The sequence below is a fragment of the Phaenicophaeus curvirostris genome, chromosome 6 (genome assembly GCF_032191515.1).
Source record: "Phaenicophaeus curvirostris isolate KB17595 chromosome 6, BPBGC_Pcur_1.0, whole genome shotgun sequence".
Lineage (NCBI taxonomy): Eukaryota > Metazoa > Chordata > Aves > Cuculiformes > Cuculidae > Phaenicophaeus > Phaenicophaeus curvirostris.
Window position 1 is genome coordinate 4616396 of NC_091397.1, and position 20452 is coordinate 4636847.

The 20452-nt window shown below is 40.5% G+C and overlaps 1 protein-coding gene across 2 annotated transcripts in view; it reads left to right on the forward strand.

The window, feature by feature from the left end:
* The window catches only part of CRHR2 (corticotropin releasing hormone receptor 2), a 114614-nt gene that overhangs the window by 46696 nt on the left and 47466 nt on the right, over nucleotides 1–20452 (forward strand). The window contains exons 4-5 of one of the 2 annotated variants that reach the window (XM_069859228.1): nucleotides 856–962; nucleotides 16065–16182. In XM_069859228.1, coding sequence (XP_069715329.1) covers nucleotides 856–962; nucleotides 16065–16182 — 225 coding nt within the window. The remainder of the gene's footprint in view (nucleotides 1–855; nucleotides 963–16064; nucleotides 16183–20452) is intronic. The other variant, XM_069859229.1, reaches the window with a different exon arrangement.

Genomic DNA, 20452 nt, shown 5'->3' on the forward strand with positions numbered 1-20452 from the left:
TAAAGATTGTTACAGTTACATCAAGGTCAAATTTTGGTCACATCATTAAATTCACTGATTTAGGTGGGAGCAGTTTTGTACTTATTTTTTTTTTATATGGTCAAGAACCTATCAAAAATCTCCTTGACATCCTAGGAAATAAACACTAATACATTAAATTTCACCACATACTTGGTCATTGCTGAAACAAACAGGATCTCTGGTTCATCAGGCTGTCTCAAAACTGGAAGGATACCATCAGATTCTAGCTCTTTCAGTATACGTTGGTTCTGCCCTCAGTTTGAAATATAAGGAACATAGCTTGCAAGGAGTTTACCTCAGAGAAAAGTCTGTCTGTATGGAAAGGGCTTATTTTCTGTTCTTACTGATGACTGACTCATTTTTGTATGAAAACTAAACCATTTGAGTAGAAAAGTAGCAAAACGTGGGTCATTAAGACCATGCAGTTTCCTAACAAAATAATGTTTTAGAACTTTTGAAACTGTGAGATGTGTCTTTGGTAGCTCTGTCACCCTAAAAGAACAAAGTTTTTGAAAAATGTAATAATAAAAATAAGAAACACCAAGGAAATTGCAGGGGGAAAAAAAAGGCAGGGGATGGGGTGAGGGCGGGGGAGTCATAACTTTTTTGCTCAGTTTTGTGAGAAACTATGGACAAATCCCAAACTGAAATGAAACTAAATCTGTACTTCTGTGCCTGGACAGCATATTTGGCTTATACATAGGCATCAGCACTAGGGCTATTATATCATTTTAAAGATGAGGAAAGTAATTACTGTTTCCTAAACCGACTGTTCCTTAAAGTCAGTGTTTAAAGAATCATGCTGATTTAATCATTTTATCTCTTTACCTCCAGAGGAAGTATGCGCTCCATTACAAGATTGCTCTCATCATAAACTACCTGGGGCACTGTATATCAGTAGGGGCCCTTATAGTTGCCTTTATGCTTTTCTTGTGCTTGAGGTGAGTAATCGGTTTGCATGCTTCTAACTTGCTTGGATGTGCAACATTTACTGGGGCACTCAAGCCCTCTAATAACACTGTCGAGGTCATGTATGGTGTGGAAAAAATGGTCACGGCTGTTACACTCCCAAATATGTACACCAATTTCCTTGACTAGTACACTGGATGAGCTGTAATGGTGTCTTGTGTGAGTAGGACCTAAAGCTTATTTGTATTCAGGAAAAGAACTCTACGTGATTTATCGAAGAAGCAAAAAATTCAGTGAGAACTAAGTGCTTCCTCGGGGAAACTGGGATTTGAGTGTGTCGTGTTGCAAGTTTTGGGGCCAAGTTTTCTTTTTTTGTAAGGCAGGGCATGATAACACAAGGCGTTTTGCATTCCCTGACAGATAATGCCCAGATCTAGACCAAAGGAAATAGAATGAAATCTTTCCATTTTGGTTACTTTCCATTTTTCATCCATTAAAGAGCTTAGTAGTTTTCTTATATGATAAGAGTAACATCTTTAGAGTAGTTTTATCCCTACTAGTGCTCATGAAATGATGAATGCAAATCAATGAAACTACATAGAAACACTTCCCTATTTCAGCGGTACAGAAGGGAGTTTGTCAGTTCAAAACCATATGTCAGTGAAAGAAAGTCTGTGAGGAAGATTTAGGGCTACAGGAAGAAGAGAAAGGACAAAAGGGATGGAAAGTTATAGGTAGAGGTTCATCAATCATCATATGAATTGCCCTGGTTGGATATTTCTGTATTATTCAATGCATTACCTGTCTGGTATTTCTGTACTATCTGTACTGTCTTTGTCTAGGAGTTCTTAGCTCGAACTTAGAGCCGACTGCACTAAGTGTTAAGCAATGATAATCCTTGGGGAAAATCTTATGCTAGTAGCAGAGGAAAAACAGGTGGAGGATAAGCACACACACTCACCACTCTCATGATTACAACTTGATGACAGACAGTGACCCAAGTGAAACAATTGCTGCATTGCTAGAGTGGAGCATCTGAATTAAGTCTTATGCTAAGTTTTCCTCTTGAACATTTCTAATGTGAGGGTCTTTCTTCTTAACAACAGAAATCTTCTTTCACCCCAGCATTTATAAACAGGACAATCTGTAGTAATGGAAAGATAAAAAAAAAGGTTAGAATGGGAACATTTATGGTGCATCAGTATAAATTTCTGTTTCAACCCTTTTGCTGTGCATATAATGCTGATTGCCATAGTGCTGGAGACCTGAATTAATAGATGCTGACTAAAAGAAAGAAAATTATTCTTTATCACTATATTTCCTGATTTGATGCTGAATCTTTTATAAATGTTTGAATAAATAACAAAAAAAACAGTTACATACTATGGCATAAATTTATCCAGCTTCTAACACAGCAGCGTCCTGGCTATTTTCTTTAAAATTATTCTTCTGGTACTTAAACTTTGACTTTAAGATTTAAATTTTGCAGTCAGCTTCAGCATTAAAAATGACTGCAGCAATTAAGTACTTCTCTGTACATGCTGTGAATTAATATTGCCCATCTTTTCAAATTCCCACTGTGTCATGCAAAATAAAAATCTGGTGTCCAGCCAGCATTAAGCAACATAATCTGCCTCAGTGTCTGTAGAGTTACAACTGGTTTTAAAAGGTCTAAAGATGCTCCAGTGAAGGCAGTCCAGATTTATGTTGCATTATGTATTTCCGTAACACAAATTCTAGGTTATGAACATCTTCATCACACTTCCCTCTTTTCAAAATGTATGAAGAGCAAATCAGTTTTGATAATTGAGTCCTATTATTTGGGGCTTTTTTCTGGCTTTAGTTTGGATGGAAGAAGACATCACCTAAGTGGGTGAAATGAGAGAATTTTGATAATTCCAGGCTAAAAGAACAATCGAAGACCATGAAGACTAGATCTGATATTCCCACATCTTGACCCAAAGTAGAAATTTCTCAGTTTCTTATTCCTGCCACACTCCACCCATCTACCTCACTTCATGCATGCCCACTGAGGATGCAGATAGAGAAGATCTTGCAGAAGGCTCAAGTTCTACAACTGCTCCATTTTTTTATTTCACCCATCACCTACTTGATTTTCCTTTGTTCTGTCAAGGCAGATGGAGTCCCAGAGGTAGTTCTGTCTGAAGAAAGAGGCTGAGGACACCTACTGTGTTGGAACTAAACTGCTAGGAAGGCTGTGGGATCTTTCACGTTAGAGGTTTTAAGAGCAGGTTAAGCTGGTTGGCACGGCAAAGATTATTGCATTGGTGATCAACTAGTAAGATGGGTACTCTGCTTTTAGAAATTAACCTCGCCATTACTTTTGCTGCTGCAATCCAGGTAGCTGCTGCACTGATGGGAAGCTTAGTCCTCAGTTCCGCTGAAGTGGGAAAGGGAAAGAACTGTATCTAGGCCCTATTCTTCCAAATCTATCCTATGGTATTTTGTCCCCAGTTCCTTTCTTACTCACTTCCTTATGCAATCCTCTGCCCTCCGTTCACAACCCACCCTTCACGCCATAGAGATGTTCTGCTATCCTAGACTCTAAGGAACCAAGCACTAAAAGATATCTTGAGGGTTGGAAAGCTCAGATGTAGCAGCAAGTCATGAAATCATCTACCATCTCTGTGTGTTGTTTGTTGCCAGATGACTCCAACCAACTGACAAGGGAGGAGAACTCAGCTAGGAACAACCTTTTACTGCAAAGACTCACTCCAGTATTGCTTTCTGCAGTTCTGTCACATACAAACCAATCTGCAATGAAAAATAAGCCACTAAACATTTAATTGAGCACCTAAACGATAGAAAGTAAAGCCTTACTTATGGGAGAGGACTTGATTTTTGTTGGCAGGCTGACTGAATTACAATGAGTCATTCAGATAGCTCCTAAAGATGTAGGTCGATGGTGATTCCTTAAGGTCTACAGGCAGGTAGTCTTAAAAGTGTGAGAGTCATGCTACCTTTACAATGCAAAACAAACAAGTCCACAAACAAAAAGAAATATGCTGAGAAAGCAAAATGAGGAATTTGTATAAACCAAATGTGCTGTAGAGCTGCATTGATCTCCAACACAGGATCTGGAGAGATTTGCTCAGGGCACTTCATGGGGCATTGTTGGATTTATGTGCACTGTGGTGAATCTCATAGTCTGTGTTCTCATTAACAGTAAAGGTTTGATACATCCTTCAGGTGCACACAGACAGTTCCTGCTGATACGATTCTCACCATCCCACATAATCACTTTCTCACACTACTAAAGCAGAAATTTTCCAGGAGGAATCCTGCTATCAGTAATAATGATTGAGCTCAACTTAAAAAAAAGGGCAAAAGGATGAAAACACTTTTGTTCTTTTGTCTAATATTTTTCTTTCACTGTTGCTGATAATGCAGAAACTCAAATTGCTTTGTCCTACTTTTTCCTTATTAGTGTATCATTATACCAGCCTCTGAGGTGAAATAAGAGTCCTTCGTAAAACTCCTAACTCTTTATTAAACAATGTGCTGGCGATGACCAGCAGTGATCTGACTGGATTCAATCAGAGGATGTTTTATTTGCGCAGTAGGGACCAAAGAAGTAGTACGGGAAGACAAGTGTTTGTTCTGGGAAACATCTAAGTCCCTGCTGAGTTTTGAATCCAATAAAGAAGGATGGTGCTGAAAGGAAGACAGGCTGGAGATTAAAAATGGCATGTCCTTCTGCACAGGTTGCTGGAAAAAGCCAGCTCTAAAAAAATCCAAACCCACAAAACCAGACATAACATCTTCTGTCACTAGTATGGTGGTAATGAAAGCAAATTGAGGATTTGAAGGACACTTTGCTTTTACGTTGCCCCTAAATTTACAGCCAGATTTCCTAAATCTCACTTTTTTTCTCCCAAAAAGCTGAAATATTTTTTCCTTGAAACAACATGGCCACTTTTTTTTCCATGTTTCCCCTTAGCCATTTCCCAGGGGTCAGGAGAGAAAGATCTACTTTTCTTTATCCTCCCCTGTTCCAAGCTCCTTTGAATTGCCTCTTGATCTTCAGTCCAGCATGCAGTTGGTGAGACTGCTGCTCCAGGCCTCTTTTAGTAAAAATGGAAGAGTTTGATTAAATGATTTGTAGAAACCTGTCAGAATTAATGTAGAGCATCCATACAGAACAGGTTTTATAGAGCAGAGTGGCCTGACACCTATTATACCCTAAATACTGAGGATATAAACTCCAGATCTAAGGCACAATCCTCCCACTAATAACTTTCTGTCATGGAGCAAGGGGAATAAAAACAAGTCCCAGGACAGGGCACAAACTAATCGAATTCACAAGTTCATGTTAGTTCTCCATTTTTGCCTTCATCTCCTAGCTTTCCAACGAATCTTGTTAAGTCTTTTCCATCTGCCTCTTAGCATAGCATAGCTGTAAATAATGATTCAGACACATCATATTTTATAAGCTTTATTATAAATATTGTAATTGCAGAGCATGTTTTTGGTGGATGCAATGGCTGTTGATTTGGAGACAGCACTTTGTCCCACCCTGTAATAGTCCATGATAAAATTCTCACTGCAAGGCAGGAGTGAAAACGATGGCACGCTGTAAGTAGGCAGATATACAATGAGTTGATCTTCTTTGAATATAAAACATCTGAAGTGCCTATGCTGCCTGAAACCACCTGAAGTGTCTTGTCTTATAAACTCAGATAAAGGACGCAAACACATATGGTATTGATTAACCTCAGGCCAATGTCTTTGCTTCCCACTGTCTTTACTCACCCCTCCCTCTCATCTCATATATGTTTCACTTGTTCTTTAGACTCTTTGTATAGAGCCTGCTTAACACTAGAACAACAGAGGAGAGCACAGCCCTCATCAAGTCCTGGAATAATACCAGTAATTAAAAGTATGCCCAGAGAGATATATTGTTAAAATGTGGAAGCTTTCATAAGCTCCATACGAAATAGCAGAATTGTAGCTTAGTAATATGAAGGCTGTCAAGGAGTATTGTCACTGCTTGTAAATACATCACGTCTGGATAAACATTAGAAACTCAAGAGCTACTTACAGTCAGGGACAATGTCAGTGCAAGAAGAAATGTGTATGGACACTCTATAGGTAGACCTGTGAGTGGGTATTAAGGGATGATTTCCAGCTGACAGAGATGAGGGGTCCAGCTGTAATGTAATTAGAGGGAAAAAAATAACTTAGATTTAAAATAAGAGTTTCAAGAATTTGTGAGGGACTATTGCTCAATTACTTTCTTGACCTGGGGTTTGGAGGATCAGAAGGTCACTTCCTATCCTGTGCTTGAAATGTATTCCTAGTGGTATATTTCTGCCATTGCCTTTATTTTAGCCATGAGGCAGTGTTTTTAGAGATGAAGACTAACTTGTTCAAATTCTGGTAATAGAACTGCTCTGTGCAAGGTTAGAGTGGTGCTGGCTGACTAGCTAAAACTTATCTGTGCTTTCTTATCCTTTTAATGGTGATGGAATGGGTTTGGGAACAGTCGAGCAAGCCTTGCAACTTTTCCAAGGTTTCAGAGGACAGAAGAAAGTACAGTTTGGTCTTTACAGTTTAGATATGAAACATGCTTGGGAGAGAAATTTATCTCAAATAATAGCATGTCCTGAGTTATGTCTGGGAAGGAGAATCAGAAAAGATGTTTTCAAGTCTAGAAGTTTGGACTTACCCACTGCAAATGCACCTGCAAGCCATGAAGTACTAAGTGGCTCTTTTTCAGTTTTCATCCAAGGAATTACATATCTACATCCTTTGTTAATTCCACTGTAGTTGCTCAGTGCTCAGCCACCTTTGCTTCTGTCCTAAAAGATGAATACTGCTGCTTCACATTATTCTGTCAAGTAAAACCTGAGAGAGCCGGAAAATTCCTGATTTGTGTCACCCCAAGATAGGGCACGTATGCTCCTGCTGCTGTGTGGAAAGCCTCTGTGTGGTATGGAAACAGCAGCTTCCTTGGGGGAGGTGTCCAGGTTGAACCACCAGAAACATTTCCACACACACAGTGAGCACCATGAGGCTAATGAATTTAGACCAAGAACAGGCATGAATATTTGAAAGGAGCAGGCTGTGAAAGATCCTATATGTTCTTGTCTGAATTCTTGGCCAAATACTCAAAAGTAATTAAATATTTCACACTGTGGAAGCGAGGCCAAGGAGAGCATGAACAACAGCATCGGTGCCTCAGACTTTCCTTGTTGGTTTATCCACACAGTATCTGCAAAGGTAGATAATTTAATAAACATTGCTAACTGCATAATTGTATTGAATGCAAAAAAAAAAACCATAACCCCTGAATTCCCTGTCTGGTCATTTAAATTATTTTTTTCTATTTTTTATACTCCTAGAAGGAGATTGTGAGTGAAGATACACTGTGCACTCTTAAATTTCCCAAAAAGCAGCTACAAGCCAGATCAACCGCTATCAATTCTCAGTGTCTGCTTATGAAATCCTAACTCTAGTTTGTGCAATCCAGCTACAATGGTCACTCTTCACAGAAAACAATCACCTTTCCACAGTCTGGACTGAGAGCTGCAACCTGTGTTAACAGGACAATGTCTTAGATAAACGTGGGAGGGTTGTAGCCACATACTATGCCCCTACTTGTCTAAAGCTATTTTGTTACAGGGTATTAAAACCTGAGATGCAAAGTAGCTTCTGTAAAAAAAGATACGTCAAAGCCCCATCTCCTCTTTGGTTTAAAAATGACTGACACCTGACCTCCATTTAGAAAAATAAATTAGAGCAGATTCCTGAATCTATCAGCTAAGCCACAGGTACATGCTGTGCTAAATTAAGTCATCTGTATCTGACTCTGTCATTCCTGTAAAAACAACAGAGGAATTTTGTCCAATGGAAGAACCAATGGCAGAATCAAGAATGGAGCCATATTCTTAAACTGAAATATCCAATGACTGGGTCTCAAATAGCCCATATTTAACCACATAGTTCTCAGGGACAACCTTTCTAGGAAAGAAACACAGGCTGATGTAGTGTTCTGTAGTTATTTATGCCATTCGTTATTAGCGTGTTCATGGGTAGTTTGCAGAGGGCTATTTTTAAACCCATTTCGCCATGCTGTGCAGCAAGACAGTGCTGGGCACAAACACTGACAGTGAACACAATCAGTCTGGTCCAGCTGGTTGCCTGTGGTCCTGCTCTGTGTTGCGCTGGCTGCGTCCTTCCAACCCCAGGAGCATCAGTGCTTTCAGCTTTTGTGTCTAAAGCAGGCTGAATAATCTGTGTCCTGTGATTAAAAATTGGCTTGAAGGCAGGAGAAAGAAGCTTCAGAAAAGGCTTAGTCGGGCCCAGATGTTTCTACAATAGCTTTATTTTTAGGGTCTATGCACATCCTAGACACTAAGGGAAGCTGCTACTTCTCATCTTCACCTGAACATTTCACCCCCATCCTCATAATAAAGCTGTTATTCTCTTTGAGGCTTTTGCTCTTCCATTGCAACTGCCTCTGCATATCCTGTGGGAATATTTATATTCCCCCAAGCAACTGCCACCAAGAAGCTCATTTTATCTGCCAACCTCTCCAGCTGCTTTTCCCATCTGTAAGCGTCAGTACCAGAATATATGCAGTGATTGAACACAAGCATGCAGGGGAAACCATGAGGACCTCAGGGGACACCTCCGTGTGGATGAGAGTAAATAGGCCATGACAGGCACAGAGCCTGGGAACTAACTTGCTGTTAGGTATTCTTCCCACTCCATGCCATTTACAGCTTGGCCATGAGCTTTGCATGCCCTAGAAAAGACGAAAGGGGAAAAATGTATTTTTTAAGTATTGTCCATGATTCTCCTTCCTGCTTGTTCAGTTGTCATGGGATGGGAAGGACTCCAGCTAAGTGCTCCTAGATTTCTCCTGCTAACTGTTTTCAAGCAGACTTTCTTAATTAAACATCGTTATTAATGGAATGCTACATGAATTAATCGAATTATTCCAAGCTTCTCTAATAAAGTTATCATTTGCAACTATTTTCATGCGGATGATTCAACTAAATCAGCTAGCTTTCAACCATGCTGGCACATTATTATGATTGCTAATGTTAATTGTTTGTGTCATGCTTTGAATCAGAAAACAGCAGCTCTGCACATCCCAGAGGAAAAGTACCCATAAATCAACAGAAAGGCTACTTTGAGTTTTACCAGTGCTATTTTAGAAACCCTTTCATGGCTTTCCATTTCTGATTCAATGAGGCAACCTGTACAGAGAGATCAGATTTTCTGCCTTTCAGATCTGAGCATTTCCCAAGCCAAGAGAATGCATTTTCTAATTCTCTGCTTTCTATATCCAGCCATACAATTAAGGTCATTTGATAGAAATAATTACAAAGTGTGCTTTCTCTACCAACAATCAGAAACTCTGCCCACCTCAGCACAGGCTGCATTCAACTGCTGGAGAGTTTTGCTTTTTGTTTCATTTAGTGCTGTTTTTCCTAGTGTGGAAGTCTGCTTATGACACCCTGCACACCAAGCAGTTCAGGATGCCAGTGATTTTGTATTGAGTAAAGGAATGATATTTGGACTAGAAAAAATGGGCTGCTCTCAAATCAAATAAAGAAGTCATTATCTGTAATTTCCCACCATGCCCCTAGCTTTTGATTTACTGGTGAGGAAGGCCAGAGAAGTATGTTTGCTTTCACCTTAATTGCTTCTTTGTGTCTAACCTCCTGCTGCAGAGCTGAAGCAGATGCTTTTATGGGGTTCTCTGTGAGTGCAGTGAGTAGAAGGCATGTGCTCCCAGATCATCGTATCTGCTTTTGGCCAGCACAACCATACTGTGGGACTCACGACTCACTGGAACACACACATTTCCCTGTACAATGTCCCCAGATTCCTGTAAATGTAAACCCAAATACTTTATAACTCAGTCCCATGTGAAAAATATGATGTCACACTCTTCTGTCCAAAAGCTTCACATCATTAGCCTTGAGGCAAGTGACTCTACTCTGAACAATGATTCCTGGCAGAAAGTCAAGCCTGCCTTACATGAGGACACCTCTGCTCAGACAGCAGAAGTGGCACAGCAGCAGTTCTCTCTTGCAGCAGGTCTCCAGCAAAAACTCTCACTTTGTCAGAATCAGACGTCTGAAGATCACTCAGTAGGGACCAAAGCACTGGTTCTGAGGAAATTACAAGGAGCCAGTACGTCCTTTCACTCACAGCGCCAAGGTGTTTTCAGTGCCAATATCTTTTCTCCCTTCAAGTTAGAAACTGGAAGACCTTCTCAAGGTCCCTTTTCAAGGAGATCCTTTTCCTTCTGCCCTCTTCTTTTACTGTTCATATACTACTTCCTTGGGCCTGTCTGACACTACTTGCAGTAATTCAGGGGGATATTTCAGGATCAAAATATGCTGTCAGGTACAGCTAGAAATGAAATTGCTGCATAAACTGTGCTAGTTCAGGAGTGCACATTGGAGATAGACTACCAACCACTTCTTCCAGCTTGCTCCCATGGATCATGGGACTAGCATTCTCCTGCTGTCCAGTTCCAAATTCTTTCTTTCCCTCCTCTCTGAAACTCCCGAAGGACAGGAGGGAATAAAGTTGTGAGGAAATGCCTCCTAATCCAGCCCTTGGGAAGGGGAAGGCAAATAGAGGTGAACCGTTATAGACAAACTATTTTACTGTGAGCAACATCTTATGAGCCTCAGAGCTATTCCATCATGTTAGTAGTGTAAGCCATGGTCCAGCCTCAGTGACAACAAACCCCAAAAGGAGTTTGGTGACTCCTGTAAGGAGCTGGGGCCACCAACAGGGTGATTTAATGTGATTAAATGTGGTCTCTCAATCAGGAATATCTTAACTCCCCCTGACTGACAGAAGTATGGAGGTTAAGAGCAAGGAACAACTGACAGTCTACCTCCTTTGTTTCCAGTATTGTCTTTTATTGGTCAACACTGAGGACTGAGTCACAGCCTGCATGGCTCATTGGTCCAACAGAATATGGAGGTTTGCTTTCTGTTTCATTTAGTGCTGTTTTTCCTAGTGTGGAAGTCTGCTTATGACACCCTGCACACCAAGCAGTTCAGGATGTCTTTATGTGTTGGTCACAATCCTTAAGTCTGTTCTGACCAAATTGCTACAACTTCTTTTCTTACTCTTTCTGTACCTGGACTCATACACAATGGAAGAGTTAGCAGGGGAGTCAAATCAAGGACTTTAGCAACACTTGTTGTCTGAAAAGGATCAGGTTAGGAAGCAAATGCAGGAAAAGGCTCTTTAATGGAAGTTTATAGCCTCAGTCCATGGTGTGTTGTGACATGGCAGACTCTTTGCCCTCCCGAGAAGGTAGCTCTCTGCTGTTAGTGCTCTCACGTTCCTGATATTGTCACTGCTGCAGTCTGCAAATTGTGATATTGCCCTACTGAGGCAAGAATAATGATGAATGTTTTAGCTCCTGACTTGTGAGGGAATGCCAATCACTGTGGCTCTAGGGAAGCTTGATTCACTAACTTATAGTACATCTCAATGTGTTTTCAATTCCACCTCTTCTCATTTACAATGTAATGTGAATTCCTTTTCTGTGCTGTCTGTAAGTTATTGCTTTACAGAGCACAGACTTACTTACTTTTTCACTCCTCAGAGAAAAGACGGTAATTAATGAAGGAGAAAGGAACTATGTCACAAAAGGCTGTTGTGACTCAAGTTTAACTGGCTTTCAAAAAGGGACAGGTCATTTTTATGAGCAGCAGTATTTCAGTTTAAATTTAGACTTATGAATTTCAGCTAGCTTCCCTAGGAAAAGACCTGTGGAGGACAAATTACCCCTATGAGTATTTTGAGTTTCTTCTTCAGGCTTTGAGATGAGTGAGTATGATAAGGTTGACTTCATCCCTTCATCAACAGCCTGGCAGAATGCCTATTATTCACTACCTTTGTTGTCCAATCTGGGGCATGTCTTTCATTCACTGTCCACCTCAAATTCCAACCTGGCTACACAGATAAATATTATGCACAGGATAAGCGCCCGAGCCCAGCAGAACAGTGTAACGTGAACAGTGCCTGTAAGGAGGAGATCCCTGTCTCAGTATTCTTCTAGATACTAAACAGTGATAATAACATTCACCAGCAGTGCCTGTAAATGAGAACAACTTTCTCAGGTGGTTGGCAAGAGATCTTTCCTTTGTTGCAGCAATTGACTTAGCCACAGTCCTGCACTGCCATGCCTTGCAGCCTCCACACACTATATTAACCCTGCTGTTTCTCCCTCCCCAGTATAAACCCAACACAGTTGTTTCTCAAGCTTTTCCTGCCCATGGCCATGAATTGCATTACTGCCACAGTGATTTCTGTGCTAGCAGTACTACAGAAAACAGAAATCATGTGCTCAGGGCTCTGTACAAATAAAAACAAACTTTCAATCTCCAGTCAGGACTCCTGCTAAAAGAAAAGGAAAGGAAAAAATATAAAAATGGAAAACATAAAACCATTCTGTGCCTGGGGTCACATCACTGCCTGAGCCAATGAGAAGCTCAAGCAGTTTCAGACTTGTGTTTCTCAGCCTGCCTATACTGGTGCTTCCATTAAGACTCCAACTGCTGGTAACACCAGCCCAGTGGTAGCCCAGACATCACAAAAGAGAATCCTGCCCCTGACCTGTTTGTGCTGCTTTGACAAGGCAGTAGCATGGTGGGGAATATGAATGGGTAGAGGCTGCTGCTGGAAAGGCAAAATGCCTGCTCTACAGCCTCTTCTTCCTTGCTCTGTTAGTCCCAAAGAAGCTTTTTAGTATCTACTTACCATCCATGCCACATAAAGAATGTCTTAGAAGGAGAATGAGGCCACGGTACAAGGGTGCTGGTACCCCAAGTATGGCTTTTGCTAAAGGTAGGAGGACATGGAAGCCAACTGTCCAAAGCAGCATTCAACAAGGCTTCAGCCTTCATTTTGGCAAATTCCAGCTGCTGGCCATGCTAATACGTTAATTAATTTTACACCAGAAACACAACTTTCTTCAGTCCATTTGGTTTTTTTGTAAACAAGGAGAGTTTTGAGTTATCTGTAAAGCCTAGGAGTTCTCAGTATAGATCAGATCCTCTTTCTCTGGATCCTGAAGAAATGTCACTAAAAGTTTGCCTTTGTCCAGGCATCATACAATCCAAGCAAAAATCTATGGATACATGCAGACAAAGGGGCAAAAAAAGACAAAGCAGTGTGAACCAAGAAGTAGTAAGGATGGCAAAGATTGTGCTGCAAGTAGATACTGAGATTGCCCTTACATTCTAAGATGTAGAAGAGAATATAATTTTGATGGCTAGGATCCTCCTGAGATGAAATGTTCTTCTTAGGAACTGAATAAAAAGTCTACAACTATTTGTTTGATCCTATTTGTCTCTGTGGATAGTCCAATGTCCTGCTCTTGTAGGAATAAAGGTACTTTCATCCAGTTTTAGTGATGTTCCAGCACATGGGATGATTAAACTATGTCTAAATGGAGGCACAGAGCAAGGCTTATTCTTTTTCCCACTCCTTTATCTTCTTTTTGTTAAGAAATACATTCAGGTAGCAAGCGTGCTAGATCTGTTTTGTTGTTAGAGCTCTCAAAATCAGCTAATTTCATGCAGGTAACTCCAGTTTGACCTGAATGTCCTCATTTTTAAGTCCCTTGCTTCCTTCTCCCCTAGAAGCAGTATTTCAAACTCCTTTCTAAATCTGCTAATCCTTAACCAGAAGGGAGTGAATAAAGCATCTGGATGAACAGCAGCCACAGGACATTTATGTGGAGAAAGATCAACAAAGAACAGACCTTAATAGCATTTTTCGAAGTTTATCCAGAGCCAGATGGGTTCCTGGGGTTCAGCATGAAAGGCAGTGGATGTTGTTTGGCTTTTTGATTTGAAAGCCTAACTGTGAACCATTGCCTTTTGTTAGAAGTAAAATTTTCAAAGTGAGACACATCCCTGACACATTCCCTGGTAGCACAGGTTACACTGAAAGAAACACTTTTGGAGTTTGTAGCCTAAATAAAAGTGCAGGGATCTGAGCCGGTAAAGATTTGTTTTCCAAATTGACTCCAATTGTGAGTCTCTGAGCCTCTCAAAACCTGATATCAATTTCATACCTGGAGCCTGAGTTCTTAAACCCCAAAGCTATTTTAACACTGATTTAGCAGGTTTATACCTCTGAGCATCTTTCTCTAAATTGCGGTATTTCATACTTGGGAGGTCTTCTGTCTGATTTTTGCTGTCTTGCTGTGAAATCTGTGAGAGATTTGTGAGGCTGAAGAGAATAACAGAATTGCTTCTGGCCCTAAAACTGACTAATTGAGTCCTAGGAACAGTGCAGTAAGTGTTTTATGACAGCGAAATAGTGCTTGTTTGTCACAAAAAAGATCTGAGGCATCAGCGAAGTTAGTTCTTGGACTGTACCTTCTCTTTTTGCTGTCCGTGGGATGAGCCAGTCAGTTACAGCAGAGCAAGTCGGAGGACACCACTTTGTGTATTTCCCAGTGTTATTTATCAGATGCCTTTACAAGCAGGAAGACTGATACGACACATGCTGAATCCTAACCCAATGATACTGGGAAACGCACTGGCTATTTGAACCTGCATGGAAGTCATCTGAAATTACTAAATAACTGGAGTATTTTGTATTTAGCTGAGAAAAGATCATTTAATTGCAAAACTGTAACTTGGCATTTAACTTTACTGTTCCACAAAGAATGCGAAGACAAATGATCTTGTCTCAGATGACCAAATGAGTAACTTTCTGTCTAGCTTCAGTAATACTTCAGCTGCTGGCAGCAGTATCGTGCACTGGCTGCCTCCTGGAGCCATTTTCAGCAGCAAGCACTATTTAAAATGTCCAGTCTTTTATTTTATGACACTGTCCCAGCTCATTGTAGCTCATATTTTATGTTGCACTCATATTTTACAATGCTTCTGAAAGGAGGTTGGGAAAGGACTAAAAGCAGACATGGATATTTTCTGGTAAAGGAAAATATGCAGCTCTACCTTGAAAAATCTTGGTATGGCCAATTGATTTTGGGAATAAAAACCAGGCAGTCCATGCTCTCCTGTTGCATAAATGGGTCTGAAAACTTTGAATTTCACACAGGCAAGCCTGTTCAGCAGACTGTCTGAATGTAAACTATCCCAGCGTTGCCAGTCCAGAGCAGATATTTGCCACCACGTCTCCTTCTGTGAACAATCCAACAGATTCCAGGGTAGCCTTGTTGTTTAGGGGCTTATTTATTCTAGTTGACATTATAACACAGCCGATGGGATATGGTGGAGGGGAGCAAAAGTGATAACCAAGGAGGAAATGACCGTTTGACAGGCTGAGAGAATTAAGCTTGATCAGCTTAGAGAAGAGAAGATTCCAGGGAGATCTTATAGCAGCCTTCCAGTACTTAAAGGGGACCTACAGGAATACTGATGAGGGCCTCCTTATCAGAAAGTGCAGGGACAGGATGAGGTGTAAAGGTTTTAAGCTGAATGAAGGGAGATTCAGATTAGATAGTGGGAGGAATTTATTTTCTTTTCCTATGAGGGTGGTGAGGCACTGGAACAGGTTGCCCAGAGAAGTTGTGGATGACCCATCACTGGAGGTGTTCAAGGCCAGGTTAGATGGGGCCTTGAGCAACCTGGTCCAGTGGGAGGTGTCCCTGCCTATGTCAGGGGGGTTGGAACTGGATGATCTTTGAGGTTCCTTCCAACTCAAATCATTCCATGATTCAATGAATATTTGGGTCTTTGCAGCAGACAGTCTTTCACTTGTCTGAATTATTGTCAAAGGGAGCTTCTTATGCTATCAAGACAAACTGTTGTATAAGGCTTTGCAAAAACTCTGCCGTGACCTTTCTGGAAGAAAGGTGTATAGCAAGGAAAAACACAGATTTTGCTGTTCGCCTACTGCTGTTTTCTATTTATGTCCCTTATTTGTCTTGTGACTACACTGCAAAATGCAAGTTTGGGCATTGGCACTGGCTATGCAATTTGACTATAAAACCTCCTGTTTCATAGCTTAAGAGAGGGAATGGATATGGATAAAACATGAGGAATTTTGCAAGTGAATAGAATTAACTTGCTTATTTTATATAGTTATTAATGTGTATGTGTACATGTTCACTGTATATGATGACTTATATGTATTTCCCTGTTTAGAAGCATCAGATGCCTGCGCAATATTATCCACTGGAACTTGATCACCACATTCATCTTGAGGAATGTGATGTGGTTCCTGCTTCAGATGATAGATCACAACATACATGAAAGCAATGAGGTAAGTGCTTTTACGTAGCATGTCTCTGCCTCCTAGTATGGGGACAAGCAGGGATGATGAATTTGTTTAATTAATAGAAATATTACAATGTACACTTATCCATATGCTCAGAGTGACTTTCATGTAATTTCCAAAATATGGAGAAAATTAACTTAGATTTGCTAAATTTTCATGTATTTTCTACATACTGAATAACAAAATGGGGTTTTAAAGTGAAAATCCCTTCAAATGCTTCTCTCGTATTCAGGAATGATAAATACTTTCCAAATTTATATACTGTGAAAAACAGTATTATGAAAGACGCTAAATTTGGTGGTTCTTGAACATTTTTGTCAGAGCATCTTGCAGTGATGTACACTTGTATAGGGAAAGCATTCATTTTGGAGGGCAATATCACCATGAACAGGGTACAGAAATAATTGATTTGGCTGTTAAGGCTCTGAGTCAGCTACTTTGCCTGATAAGAGTGGGGTACCTTACTGTCTGGAGCCAGTGGGACTCCCGGTAGAATAAGAAATAAGGCCTGAAATAGTACAAATTTTGCTTGTTGATATTTTTTTACAAAATTCCTTTTTTCTGCTAAACATCTCTTCTCCATGCTGGCCTTGAGGATGAAGTTCTGTGATATGGGCTGCATTCAGCAGCAATTCCCTGCCACTTGAAAGGGATGGCTCATTCTTCCAGGGACACAAACATTTCACTTCAGCTGCTGCTGCTCCTTTTGCACTAGCTCTGTCCCTCCTCCTGACCTCTCGGGAAGGATAGAACCCTTGGAGACTGAACTCAGTAAACTGGTGGAGAACTAACCTAGCCAACAAAAAAGAAAGGGAGAGGTTTTTGATGGCATAGTGATCTAAGTCAGCTTTCTGATGGGTGATGGGAGTCAAAACCAATTCAAGGGACCATACAATAAAACGTGGGAATGCAGAAGGAGGCAAGAAGTAGGGCATCTTCTTTGTATGGCATTGAGCACTCCTGAGAACTGCAGTGTGTCCTCCTGCTCCCATTTCTCTTACTTTCCATGTAATTTCATGTTTGTTCAAGTAATTCCCAACTGAAGATGCTGATTTGAGTGAGGAGGCTGAATTAGTTCCCAGCTCAGTATTCTTATGACTCCCCCTGTTTAGTCAACCAGCAGCCCCAGTGAGGATTTTGGAGTGGATTAAAAGCATCCACTTCAAAAGAAAAAAAATTTTTTCCTGATTTTCTTTTGAAACAGTTCTTTTTGATAGTGCCTTGGCAGAGGTTTTTACTGTTCTCATTCCCTCTGTAATATCCTCATAGTAGATTATTCTGCTTTTAGGGTTATCCTCTGATATTTACCTCCAAGAATAACTTACCAGTGTGCTACAAACACACATGTACACACACCCTCTTCAGAATATATCTCTTTGGAAAGCAGGTGGGCAAAGGTTCCTGTGGAATATGAGCGGGATCCACAGCTGATATCGGTCAATATGGCTCCACTTATGTAGGACCTAGTCCTGTAGAAACTGAAATCCACTCCAGAAGTCTGGATATCCATTCATTTTGATGTCAGCTGGGCACTCATCAACTCTGGTTAACTTTTCAAATGTAAGATTTGACATCTGAACTTTAATCTCATACTTCAGGAAAACAAATAGAAAAGTCATTAGTACCTAGATAAAGAAGAAGTCTAAGATTCTAAATTTTTGAGACATCTATGCATAACTCTATTATTCAAGCAGCTGCTCCTTTGAGAATGCGTAGCTTCTATTTATTCACTAGTTGCTTTGTTTGTATTTCTGACATTTTCAGGCTGCAGAAGGCGGTGGTGTATGTGCTTTATTGTTGACAGTTTTATGCTGTTTGATTTACTCCCATGACAATACTGCAAATCTTAATACAAATTTTTACTGTTATTTAGGAAATATCAGTTGGAGCCAGGCACTCAAATGCCTTTTAAAATGTGACCACAAAGTGCTAAGGAAAATATAAACCTGCAATGCCTCAGTTTTCATTAACTCTGCAGAACACTGCGTCTTTTTGGGAAGGTGCTTTATAGAAGCTTAGTGATACCTTTATTATGTTCTTGTTGTGGTGTAAGTCAGAGTCAAATTAACATCACTGAAATCAGTGGGAGAAACATAGAGTCATTAATGTTGGAAAAGACCTCTAGGATCATCAAGTCCAACCACCAAACCAACACCACCATGCCTACTAAACCAGGTCCTGAAGTGCCACGACTAAGTGTTTTTTGAACACCTCCAGGAAAGCAGACTCCACCACTTCCCTGGGCAGCCTCTTCCAATAATTCACCGTTCTTTCAGTAAACCAGTTTTTCCAAATATCCAATCTAATCCTCCCCTGGTGCAATTTGAGGTCATTTCCCCTCATCCTATCACTTGTTACTTGAGAGAAGAGACCAGCACCCAACTCTACAAGCTCCTTTCAGGTAATTGTAGAGAGCGATGAGGTCTCCTCTCAGCTTCCTTTTCTCCAGGCTAAACCACCCCAGTTCCCTCAACTGTTCCTCATAACCCTTGTGCTCTAGCCCCTTCCGCAGATTCGTTGCCCTTCTCTGGACACACTCCAGCACCCCAATGTCCTTCTTGTGCAGAGGGGCACAAAACTGAACACAGTATTCAAGGTGCAGCCTCACCCATGCCAAATACAGGGACACAATCAAACATAATTTATGCCAGCTAACAGAGTGATCTCTTCTGTGCTGATCAGTAAAAATGCAGTTATAAAAGCATCAAAAGTACAACATAGAAGCATTTTGCATGAAGTTATAGTGCTTATATTAATAAATTAAGAAGGGAAATTGCTGAAGGTATCTGAACCTTAATGTTGAATACATATGGGGGTTAAGAAACCTCAGTCTAAAAATGAAATGGTATAAATTAATTAGTTCTGCTGATTGGGATTATTATTATCTAATAATAATAATAATAATGAATCCATGGTCCCAAAAGGAATTTATCAAAAGTAATTTTATTCTTGTTTCCTATAGAAATGATGCAGAGGGAGATCTCACCTATACCGTGTTGTATTTGTCTGTATCTGTTAAGTACCTTCTCAGCCCTCTGGCTAGTTTCACTCACTTTTGACATAGAACAAACAGGCTCAGATAACATTATCTTTTAAAATTCTTTTGAAAATGGGCAGCTGTGGATGGGACAAAGACTGTCTACTGTTGTAACTGAGAGAAAGAGTGGAATCAGAGTCTAGACATTATATCAGAAAATTGAGATGAAATTGAGCCCATGGGGAAAGATTTAATTCATGCTTGTACTTTCAAAACAATTGAATGTGAGACTTAAGAGTCTTTGGAAACCGGGTCTTACTAGTTTGAAGGTCAGTCAGGAATGGAGACAAAATACTTGTTTGATGTTGTCAAAATATAGGGAGGGAGATTGGTTTGTGCTTTTATTTTTCTTTGCTCAGGCCAAAAGGAGAAAAGAAAGACAATTTCATTTGGTTTAAAAAAAAAAAATTTGAAACAAAATGTTTCAACTTCTGAGTTTTTTTGGATTTTAATGCTTTTTTAGAGATGTATCATAGAATGGTTTGCATTGAAAGAGACCTCAAAGATAAAGTTCCAACCCCCCTGACGTGGGCAGGGACACCTCCCACTGTATCACATTGTTCAAAGCCTCCTCCAACCTGGCCTTGAACACCTCCAGGGATGGGGCAGCCACAGCTTCTCTGGGCAACCTGTGCCAGTGCCACACCACCCTCACAGGAGAAAATACCTTCCTCATAGCTAAACTAAATCTCCCCTCTTTCAGCTAAAAACCATTCCTTCTCATCCTATCCCTGCACTCCCTGATAAAGAGCCCCTCCTCAGCTTTCCTGAAGGCCCCCTTTAAGTACTGGAAGGCTGCTGTAAGGTCTCTGTGAGCCTTCTCTTCTCGAAGCTGAACAATCCCAACTATCCCAGCCTATCCTCCTATGGAACATGTTCTAGCCCTATGATTGTCTTCATTACGCTCCTCTGGACTTACTTCAGCAGACCTATGGCTTTTGTGTGTGAAGACTAAAGGATGAAGCCGAATTAAATTTCAGATCTTGATGAAATAATACAGAAATGAAAGCTTTAATGCCGCCAAAAGATTTCTTCTGTTTATTTCCACTCAGTAAACAGCACTGATCATAACATGAGAGTGGGCTATTATTTGGTAACTGTGTTTCTCGTCCAGCAAATTCTTAGTCCACAGTGGGTTTGATAGTGCATCTGCTCTGTTGACTTCCTGGAGATTATCAATACCTCATGCATATGAAATCTGAAATAAAATTAACTGAG